The sequence below is a fragment of the Lipophrys pholis genome, assembly GCF_963383615.2.
Source record: "Lipophrys pholis genome assembly, chromosome: 11".
Taxonomy (NCBI): Eukaryota; Metazoa; Chordata; class Actinopteri; order Blenniiformes; family Blenniidae; genus Lipophrys; species Lipophrys pholis.
Genome location: NC_137631.1, coordinates 3194864 through 3206261, shown reverse-complemented (window position 1 = coordinate 3206261; position 11398 = coordinate 3194864). Strand labels below are relative to the sequence as shown.

General features: G+C 44.5%; 1 protein-coding gene across 1 annotated transcript; it reads right to left on the bottom strand.

Moving 5' to 3' along the window:
- Positions 1–357: 357 nt before the first annotated feature.
- deaf1 (DEAF1 transcription factor) lies at positions 358–10632 on the bottom strand. The gene is made up of 13 exons (XM_080474582.1): positions 10191–10632; positions 8740–8834; positions 8359–8485; positions 7701–7850; positions 7312–7451; positions 5482–5547; positions 5356–5400; positions 5159–5282; positions 4909–5052; positions 2623–2909; positions 2417–2518; positions 1675–1764; positions 358–764 (listed from the first exon to the last, which is right to left on the bottom strand). The coding sequence occupies exons 1-13, from the start codon at positions 10378–10380 to the stop codon at positions 645–647; spliced, it is 1680 nt and encodes a 559-aa protein (XP_080330708.1). The 5' UTR covers positions 10381–10632; the 3' UTR covers positions 358–644.
- Between the last annotated feature and the right edge of the window lie 766 nt (positions 10633–11398).

Sequence of the window (11398 nt, the reverse complement as noted above, 5' to 3'; positions counted from 1 at the left end):
CTAACAAGCTGCATGATACTGCCACCGCCGTGCTTCACTGCAGTGATGGTTTGTTTCACAGACAGACTCAATTCTCTCTTTATCAAAGTATTCAGTCCTGATTCTCAGCAGTCGTAGTTTTCAGCATTACTGCAGAAGTTTAGCACATGGGCCCTCCAAAATGGATGAAACAGTTCCATCAGCATTATCATCGTCTTGTCACTAAAAAGTGAGAAGCGGGTTTTCTTCAGTCCTGGTCGTCACTGTAAACTCAACTTCAGCAAATCTCAACCAGAAATCAGTGAATGTTGTTGTTTCAGGGTTTCCATGACTTGGTCAGAACAGTCTAAGGTCAGAAAGAGAAACGCTCCAACGGTTTGACAAAAATACCTTTACTTTATTAGCATTTTTCAGAAAAACTGTCCCTGAGGAAAGACGTCATGTAAAAAAAACCACGATTGAGGCTACGGATGAAAGAAAATGGAAAACTGGCTGATGATTTAAAAAAACAGTCACATTCTCAGTTGAATAGTTTCTGACACATCAAACCAGACTGATTCCGGAGGATTAATAAATTATTGCTGCTGTTGAGATGAAGACTTCCTCTGACGCCTTCTGTCGCAGGACATCGGAGATGTTCACTGCTCTGATGGCCTCAATGATCTTCACTTCACTTTGTCCATGTCTATAGTTGAGATTGGCTCCTCCTCCTCCTCCTCCTCCTCCTCCTGACCTGACACGCCCCCTGCTGTCTGACAGCAGGAGTGCTGATGGTCCTTCCAGTCCTGCAGATAAAAACCGGCCGTGGTCAGAGTGTGTGAAGAGGAGTTTGTTCCATTTACTCGTGTTAGACATTTCTGTGGCAGAGTACATCAAAAGAAAATGTTGATATCCTGCATTAAATGTTATTGATCATAACATCCGACTGCAGAGACTGGAACGTTTCATCACGGGGTTACAGGTTCAGCATGTTTATCAGACGGGTTCCACTTGGTTCATGTTAATGACTCCTCACCTCAGACTGAAATTAAACATGGAGTTCCACAGGGTTCTGTCTTAGGACCTGTACTCTTCACTATGGAGATTTTATTATCACGAAACACTCCATTAACCCCTACCGCTATGCAGATGATTCACAAATCTATTGATCAGTGAAACCAGATGATACTGATCAACTTGTTAAAGTAGAAGTTTGTCTACAGACATAAAGGCTCGGATGAGCCGTAATCTTCTGCTCAGATAAAACAGAAGTTTTTTATATTTGGCCCAAAACATCTGAGAGAGAAATTATTAAAAGATATAGTAACACTGGATGGTATTACTTTGACCTCCAGTACCACTGTGAGGAACCTGGGAGTTAATTTTGACCAGGACTGATCCTTCAACTCCCACATTAAACCAGACTGCAGGACTGTGTTTTTTCTCCTGGAATGTCTCTTCTTTGAGAGTCAGGGACGGTTCAGGGCCCCCGGACTGTTTTCTATTGAAGCTGCTAGAAGTCAGGACTGCTGGGAGACCTTTACTGCAGAGCCTCTGGCAGGACAATGGGGTCTTCCTGATTTGTGCCTCTCACCACGACATTATTCCATTAAGTTTACGACACTTTCCCCCTGCGACTCTGACACTGAGCTCCCCACACACTTTCACATACTCTGCATGAGGAAGTGTGTCCTCTCCTCTTCCTCTGGTTCTTACCTTCCTCTGACAAAAGTTGGAGCAGTAGTTGACTTTGTGGCAGCCCGTGCACTCGCTGATGGCCATCCGACCGCAGTTCACACACATCTGCTGCAGAGTCCACACAGGAGGACATGAGACATGAACCCAAGAGAAAGCAGCGGCAGGAGGCCTTTCTACAGCTCGTTCAGACTCCAACAACGTCTGATGGAGGATTGGGGGCCTGTCAACTCCTCAAATGTTTTACAATCCATTAGTGTAAGGCCTTACAATGTCTTTGCATGTATTCTGCGGTGCTTTTATAGACCTCACAACTATTTTTCAATTTTTTTTAAAGTAAAAGAACAATTAAAGCATGAGTGTTTTTGTCATGTCACCATAGACTCTCCAGTAAAAATAAGGTCTAATACCCATCACAACTGCACCAATTAGCATCCACTTAACATCCAGTCTTTTCAAAATACTAATGAAACGTTGATAAAACCCTCACAAGTATACTAGTTTAACAAATTGGCAAACGTGGACATATTTCCTGAATTCCTCTGAATAACAGTAATCTGGTATTGTGAGATTGGATTAGATTGTTCTCCGATGTATATTTGTGGAACGTTATATTACTTCCACCTTATAAATGATGTGTAATAAACAAGGCCAAAGAAGTTAATTTCAAAACACTGCTCAGGTGTGTGTGTGTGTGTGTGTGTGTGTGTGTGTGTGTGTGTGTGTGTGTGTGTGTGTGTGTGTGTGTGTGTGTGTCTCTCACATTCATGATGATTTCTGTGATGTCAGAGCTCCGCTTGGAATCTGATTGGTCCGTTGGCTGAAAGGCGATCTGGTTGTGAAAGGCCTGACTGAGACCAATGCACTGACAACATTGACGTGGACACAATTAATGAGAGAAAGAAAAGAGACAGAAAAGAGGACAGAGCTTCTACCTGAAGATTCCGAGGTGATGCCATGTTTGCTCACCTCCTTCCTCCCGCCCTGACCTTTGACTCCCACTCCCTCGTCCACGGAGTGTTTGGCCTGCTCGATCAGACTCTTCAGCTGCTGGACGTTGCTCAGCAGTGTGTTGGCCATCTCTTCCAGGTACAGCCAGGTGTTCCTCTGCCCCCCCTCGGCCGGGCTCGCGTCCAGCCCGGTGACCAGCGCCCCCGCCGGTGGCGGCGGCGGCGACGCCACCGTCGTCGAAGCGACCGCCACCTTGGCTTGGACCGGCTGAGGCGTCATGGCCAACGCCGGCAATGCGGCGAGCACTGGGAGGGGAGACAAATCCAACAACATCTCTCAAAGGCCGTCTCATATTCCAAAACGTATATCAGCTGGTGTAGAAGACACGTTTATTTCTCCGTATCCAGACGCAACTATTGATCATTCTGCTCCAGCAGCTCTTCCAAAACCTTCTGTGAACTTATTCCTCAACTCTGGCCGCCATGCTTTCAGCCCGCAATCAGCCTTCTTCATTTTCTCCATCTTCTGTGGTCATACAGTGACATCTAGTGGTCCCAGAAAGTATGTACTGCTAGATTTAGATATACTATGACTTGCTTCTAAATATAAGTTGCACAAGCAGCCAGATAATTAAAAAAATAAAAAAAGGTGCAACTTACACTCAGGAAAATACAGTAGTGGACCCTAAATTACCATAATTACTGGATTATACGTCTTGTCTGTGTCATGAAGAGTAGAAATACATAAATAAGTCACATTTATTTTTCCATATCCAGATGCACCTACAGCGTTGATAATGCTGTTCCCAAACCTTCTGTCAATTTATTCCTCAGCTTTTAGCCCACGATTAGCCTTATTTGTTTTGTTTATCACAGTAAAAGTTCCTTCTTTTTCCCCAATTTCAATTCTGGTGAAAATCCACTCGTCATGGAGGATTTTCCGAGGTACAGTAAAAGCTTTCTGCAGCCATACAGTGACATCTAGTGGTCACAGATGATATTTAGGTATTTATTTATTTGTATTTTGATATGTGCCAGAAGTACATTATACATTAAAAATAAATACATTAATAATAATACCTTGGTTTTCTTCTACTCATTCTTGTTCTTATTATTACTATTATTATTGTTTTTAATAATCACATTATTATTATATTTTGAAATTAATTATATATTTATGATAATTATTAACAGTTTAAAATTTATATTTATTTATAATATTTCAATTTAATAACATAAAAGAACAAATAAAATACCAAAAATGGAAGAAAAAAATGTCTAAACTATAATGAAGCAAATAAGTTTCAAATAAAATATTAAACATGAGCGTGGACTAAAAACAAAATATACAAAATAGAATAAAATGAGTTTAAATAGAATACAATATTGCCGTTAACTGTATTCTTTAAAATGATCTTTGTTTCTTCACATTTGATTTACCAGAATCAGTCTAATATTGAAAATTTGCCGACAAAAAGTGGAAAACACTTTATAGGGGAAGATAAATATATATTAATGGCAGGCAGGTTCATGAGGTGAGTGACTTCAGAAGTAAAGTGTGATTTAGTTGTTAAAGTTGCACAGAAAGCCGCCATGAGGAGAAGTGCTGCTGCTGCAGGGACACACTGAATGGAGATGAAAGTGGTGAAATCTGGACTTCTGGATTGTCTCTTCTGCCTCTGGGAGACGAGTTTGAAGTGAAATGAGCAGCAGCGGCTTCAGCAATGAGAACAGAAACGTCTCTGTCCGTCTCACTGGCAGACCTTCCCTGTTTTCATTTCATTCAGTGAATTCATCCCTCGCCCATCCCTTGCTCCACCCGAGGAGCAGCGGCACCGAGGCTCGGGATTGATTAACCTCGGGGTGAAGGACGGAGACACGTCCACAGGAAGCCGGATCACCGGCCACATACTGCTGGACGCTTCGTCTTTTTAAATGTTTAAAAAAAAAAATCTGAAAGCTCGATTCTCTTGATTTTGGGTTGTAAAATTCCGTCTGGTGCTTTCAGATATCAGTGTTTCTCTCACTCCGGCCCAACGTCTCGGGGTTAAAGCAGTGATGGCGTCTCATTAGTCAAACATGCAAGTCCACTGAGCTGCTGTCTCCTGAGACCTTATTATCCCGACGCAGCAGCCGAACGCAGTGCGAGCGCGGCGTTCCTGGGATTATTTGATAGAATGATGGATGGCCGGCAGGTGACGAGGTGGCCAGGGGGGGAGCCTGGGGTGGGACGGGGGACTCCTCCACAGGTTACACGTCCCTCAGAGTTCAGAGGAAGAAGAAGGAGCGTGAAATTGGAACCGACCTGCAGTGCTGGTGAACACCTCGTTCTGCAGCGAGCCCTCCGAGATGATGGCCGCTGCCGCCGCCGCCGCCGCATCCCCCACAGGGGCGCGGTCAAAGGTCAAGGCGCCTGAGGTGGTGAACTGTCCTGATGGAGACACTGTGACTGGAGGAGGAGGAGGAGGAGGAGGAGGAAGAGGAGGAGGAGGAGGAGTCAGAAACGTATTAACAGAAGAAAAGGTTGGGATCGTGATGAAGCCCTTGCATCTTACAGGTGGCGGCCGGCGTCAGGGTGATGTTTTTGTGGATCGGAAGCTCCTTCTTGGTGGGGACAATAGGCAGGTCGCCGTCCTTCTTTCGTCTCTTGTACGGGACGAAGAGTCTCACCGGTCCGGTCTGAACAGGGAACAACACATTTCAGACGGATTCAAAACACTGGGCGGCTTCCTGAAACGTCCTTCCACGTTACCATGCTGATGGTCTCAGGCGCCACCGGCCCGCCCTCCTTCGAACACTGTCGGACGAGAAGCAGAAAATCAGATGAGAGTTTATAGAAAACAAGCTTCTCTAAACAATGTTCTGTTGTTTGCCTCACCACCGTCAGGTCATCGCAGCAGGCCGCACACGTACAGGAAGCAGCGTGAGGATTCAGGATTCGCTCCTAAACACACGTTTTAAAGTGACACTTCAGCTCCAAATGGAATAAAAAAATCCTCAGAAAAAGTCTTTCTCCTGAACATCCAACTTCAACTTTCCACACAAGGTGATGCGGCGAGTCACTCTCGGCGTTCCACTCGCACCTTTACAAAACAACGTTTCGCGGTGTCTGTTTACTCGACAATGGTGCTGGGAGCCGTTGAAAACACAACTTTTTAAAACGGTCTCAGTGTCGAACGGTAAAACGTCGTTGTGTAAATGTGAAATGGTTTTGAAAAGAAACATGAAATTGTTTTCAGTTGAAATGTTGTTTAAAAAACGAGGCCTCAGACATTAACAGGCGTCCAGGTGATTAGACCACGTGCAGTGAGCTCCAGCGCAGACCGTTTGTTTACCTTCGTCCCTATCAGGCGTTCCGAGTAGGGATGTCCCGATACTTTCCCGATCCGATACTCACATTGCGCTCGCAAAGGTACTCAATACTCTATTTTTGGAGCGACTAAGATGTCTGAAGCTAAAAGCACTATTGGCAGAAGCTTTGTTGAGATAGAAATTATTGTAAAACTCACTTATATAATCAAAATTCTTCTCAGAATGACTTAAATGCTCTTAGGCTCCAATGTAACTTCTTTGTGTATTAAATTTCAGTTGAACCTAAAGCAGTATGAGAGGTTTGACCTGAATTGTCACAAAACATTTACATTTCAATGTGAATTATAAACACTTAATTCCACTTCAAAGTGGTAAAACCTGTTTGACAAAAGTACTCTGAACATAGTACTCTCAAAAAACGTATTCAGAATATCCCAGTCTCCCTTCAAACTAGAGTAACCTTCTGGCTTGTTTTTTTCACCATACCGCTCCCCTGTGGGTACTTATCCTTTATTTTAAAGCTTTTTTTTATTCAAGGCATTTTCTTTAGTTGTTGTTGTAAACTGAGGAACATCCACACGACGGAAAAAGGATCTTTGTCCTCCCTGGCTTTCTCCCAAAAAACTTCCGTCCGCACGTCACTATGAACACGTCTCAGCTCGAGGCTTCAGGGCATGTAGTACACATTACTGTAGATCCTCGATCAGTCACAAATCACCAATATCGGCCCCGATCCCATATCTACCGATCTGATCGGGACATCCCTAGTTCCGAGCGAAACCAGTTGAGATTGAATTACGTTACCATCTCCACGTCATTCCACTGAATGGCCCAGCATGCAGTCATGAGTCATCCAGCCGCTGCTGGACTGATCCTCTGCCAGGCCACCAGGCGGCGCCGCGTCTCCGCAGACCTCCGGACTCAGACCTTCGTGTCCTTTCCCATAGTTTCTTAGGACAGTCGTAAAGACTGTATAACTCAGACCGGCGCGTTCTCTGCAACATGGTGCAGGCCGACGACGTTTATGAAATTCCCATTTTCCTGCGACGCGTCCGTGACCCCGTGCTGTTCTCACTGCAAAGCCAGTGTGGTGTGGTGCTGCCTGACCTGCTCGGGAAGCGGTTTGAGTGAAAGCGCTTTGGTGCCTGTTCACACGTGCCCTTAGAGCATCTGACCACCCTAAAAAACAAGCTCACGCCCCGTCTGAACGGACACGGATTTCATTTAATCCAGAGGAAAGTAGAAATCAAAGGGTTGCATGATGTCTCAAGGCATCTCATGAAATGTAAGAGCGGTTGATGGGTGCGCGCGGCGATACATGTTTGGTGGTGATTTCCTGTGAGGAGACACTTTGACAGTAGCGGGTGCAGCGTGGCGGCGCGCTAGCAGGCTGTACCTGTATGAGGCAGAGCAGAGGTCTTCCCGCGTATCGGATGCTCCTCTTCCAGTCTTTGCTGCTCGCTCGTCCTGCTAACCCCTCGAACTCGGTGGGCGTGAACCACTGCTGGTTGTGTTTGATGCAGCGACCTTTCCCACCTGACAATCAGACGGGACCGTCAGCTCAGGAATACCGTGGGACAAATCTACCGACGACACCGTCATCCATCCATTTCAGTGTCAAAGTCACTAACAATGTACATATTACATGGCAGTGTCTAAGTCCATACATGTATAATGAGGTAAATCATCTAATCATGACCCTCCAATGGGCCTTATGTTTGTCGGGGTGGTGGTGGGGGTGGGGGTGGGCGGGGTGGGGTTGGGGGTGGGGGGGGGGGTACTCGCCTGATCCCAGACGGTTTTTGTAGAGGACTCCGCTGGTGTTCCTGCAGCGCACCGGCAGCTCACTGTTGTACACCGAAGGGTCCCAGTTGTACTTGGAGCAGGACTCTTTTTCCTGAGGAGGGGTCATCGGGGTGGGCGGAGTCTGTTGACCTGGGGTGGGCGGGGCAAAGAGGCACAGAGCAATCAAATCTGAATGTCTAGATATTCTTTCTCAAATCTATACCAGCTACGTCAAAATTGTTGCAGTTCACATCGTATATGTACGTGTACGTGTGCGTGATATGATATGATTTTGTTGTTTGTATTTGTATATCTTTTGATATGTCTGGAGCAAATATTAATAATAATATTAATAATAATACAATTATTATTACTAGAATTATTCCTAATAATAGCAAGCATACTAATCATAATAATAATAATGAGTTCTACCTTCTAATTCTACATGAATGGTGAAAAAAAATCAACCTCAGTTCTCCTGTTTATAATGGTTTTGTGCAAAATGTCTCTCGCAGCAGTTTAAGCGTGTTTTATTATACTGCATCAATCAAGACCTCGGACTGGAAAGTTACCAGCATCGTGGGTTGAACCGTCCGCTCCGTGTTCAACAGTTCCTTTCTTCAACCATCCTATTCAAGATGTCTGGTCATTAGTGTACCTGAGGCGATGGCGGTGGCCGACTTGAGTCCGGCTGCTTCCACGATGCTGCCGTCAGTGTGAACCACAATCAGAGTGGCCTTCTGGGAGTTGAGTCCTTCTCCCAGCTGCAGGGTGGTCCGACCGCTCTGCAGCACAAGCACACCACCGCAGAGTGAACAGGGCGAGCGCCAGAGCTTCAGATGTCTGAGTGGAGAGAGCCTCCTACAAACCTCCATCAGATCATTTCAATCGTGAGCACAGACAATTAAAAGATGCTGAGTGTGTGAGTGTGATTGTGAGTGTGAGTGTGAGTGTGAGTGTGAGTGTGAGTGTGTGAGTGTGAGTGTGAGTGTGAGTGTGAGTGTGAGTGTGAGTGTGTGTGTGTGTGTGTGTGTGTTACCAGAACGTGTTCGGGGAGACTTCCTGAAGTGGCCACCGTGGTGGTGAAGACGTTGTCCTCCGGGCTGTGAACACCCCCCACCGTCACCGCCACCTCTGATCAAACGACAGGAAATGTTTGTTCTTAGTTTCGCCACATGTGAGAAGGTCAACCTTTTATTTCTGCTTTTTTTATCTTTGTATTTCTGTCTAGGTTTGTTTTTCACCTTGTTTAAATGCCCCTATTAAATATTTATTTCCATTCTGAACCAATCAGCGGAAGCTCATCAACGACTGTCAACTTTAAATAACCACAACTCACCTTATCTGTCTGTTTTGGTGCAAAGTGATGGAGGTATGATGTGAATAGTCCACCTGAATTCAATATTTCTAAAGCCAAATAAATGTATTTCTCAGTCCGCAGATCTTAGTGCTGTAGTTCTTTATAAAGACGGTCATCACAACTGAAGAAACTACAAAGTGATGTTCTTTAAAAAGATGTTTTAAAAAATTACTCTTAGGGCCTTTTCAAGTGAAAATACTAAACTTTAGTTGTATCATGGGCGTGTGTTTACATGACAGCTGTGCTCGTAGCCACCGAAAATGCAAAATGAATGTGCATGTGCTCTCTTAATAAGTATGGCATATTGTTCTCGATTTACGTGTGTGTGTGGTTTCAATACAAAAACAAACGGCGCCCAACGTGAAAACTACAATTTCAGTGTTTTGGAAAAAAATGCCTCGTAAACGCTGCTTCCCTGACGTTTCAATCCACAGATGTGTCTGACATTATTTCTAATAACGGAGTCATCCCAAAGGAATAGACCAGAGACTGCTGTTCTTTTCTTTTTAAGGGAGCATTGAAGCAGGGTTTAAACTTTTGTGGACTTTCTGGTGACTAAACGTAACTTTAAATGCATTTCTTCCCCTATTCCATCCTATTTTGAGTATTTCCTGTTCACTTGCCCTTCCTTTTTTGTATTACCACTCTATTGATGCTCTGTGGGAAAGGATGACTGGTGTGTAGCACATTTAGTTTAACAGATTTCCTCCTGTTCCTCATCCCATCTACCAGTGTTTACACGTGCTACTGGACACTATCAAAACAAAGTAATACTCTTATTAAATATAATGTATAAGGAAATAACTTAAATTTAACTGAGAATTTCTTTATTTAAACATATCCTCATACACGTGTGCTGAGCAGAAATATAAAAGAAATGTAGTAGTTTAGTTTATTATTTAGAAAAATGACAACCTGCAGAAGTCTCTTGTATTTTTGCATGTGCATTATATTCAGACACTCGTGTTGAGTCTGTTAAAGTTTGCTTCTTCCAGCAGAGCTGTGTCGTAAACCCTGTTTCTGTTTAACTCTCATCATCTGCAGGTAAGTTTGTGTTTTGGCGCCACCCGAAGAGCCTCGGCCTGCTTCGGCCTGCTTCGGCCTCCTTCGGCTCGAGAGGCCCGAGTTACCCGCGAATGCAGCTTCGGCCTCGTCCGGGTTCGGCAGGGACTCGGCTCCCATGTCGATGTTCCCCGGTTCGTCCATCACCGCCATAGTTGTGACTTCGGCCTCCGACTCGGTATCCGATCCCTCCACCGGCCCGTCGATGGGCGGTTCATCCAGCCCGAGCGCCTTCGTGGCCGAGTCCGCTTCGTCCATACTCCGAGTCGAACGACAATAGCCGAATATGGCCGAGCAGCCGCGCGCAGAGCGGGATCCGAGAAAAGCCGAACCCGACACGAACCGGCGTGGAAGCGCCGAGGATGGAGAAGCGCAACGGCCGAAAGTGGAAAATAGAAAATCAGCGATATTTTCTCCTGAAATGAACGCACGCGTTTTTGAAACGAAGGGAGCGACAGCGAAGACGGAGAAAGGAGGGCCGCTTGTCGTTTGTTTTTAACTGAAGTCTCGGCAGAGGGAGAGACCGGAAAAAGCCGAAAGAACGCGAGACAAGCCGAGGCGAGACAGAGCGGCGGTCACGTGATCAAGTGTAAAAACACACTTCTCACTATCTCTCATAACAACTTTTCATTTTAAACTAAAACCTGATGTTGAAAAAATAAATGTATATATTCAAACACGTGTTCCCCATCCACACATTCAATTAATAATCTTATCACGTTTTAATGAAAATTAAAGAAAAACTTTTTTTGATGAAGAAAAGCTTGAATGAAAAACTATGAGTGAAACAGCAGTTGCTGTCACTATATATAAACACACACTCAACCTCCGCCTTGGTTGAGAGTCTAAATGTTTTTCTTTCTTTGCTGAACTTTGACGTGAGGCTGAATATGTCCCCTCTCTTCCACATCTGCTTCTTCAGTCCATTCAGTAAGTTATTCAACAGAATAATAATCACATAAGTACCTTCAGTGATGCCAAGAAAAACTATATTAGCAGTCAATTATCACACAGTACAGGGGTGTCAAACACATGTTGGATCAGGGACCACAAACAGCCCAATTAGCCTTGGTAAGATAGTCTTGGACTGGTAAATTAGTGCCATAATAACCGAGAAATTTAAACTTGAAAGTTTTAACTTGTTGTGCCGCATAGTATAGACAATGAAAATATCTATATTTTCACAATACCAAACAATTACTACAGAAAATACCTACAATCTCAATATGCAGCCAATTTTAATGAAACCTGGTGCAGAAAGCATTGAAATGTTTAA

What these genes read in the sequence shown, in the direction of transcription:
- deaf1 (XM_080474582.1), bottom strand. Translation starts at nt 10,380, where the DNA reads ATGGACGAAGCGGACTCGGCCACGAAGGCGCTCGGGCTGGATGAACCG. An exon ending in GCTGCGATGACCTGACGGTG is followed by an intron (nt 5,401 to 5,481) that starts GTGAGGCAAACA and finishes CTCGTCCGACAG; the next exon opens with TGTTCGAAGGAGGGCGGGCC. An exon ending in CCTGACGCCGGCCGCCACCT is followed by an intron (nt 5,053 to 5,158) that starts GTAAGATGCAAG and finishes CTCCTCCTCCAG; the next exon opens with TCACAGTGTCTCCATCAGGA.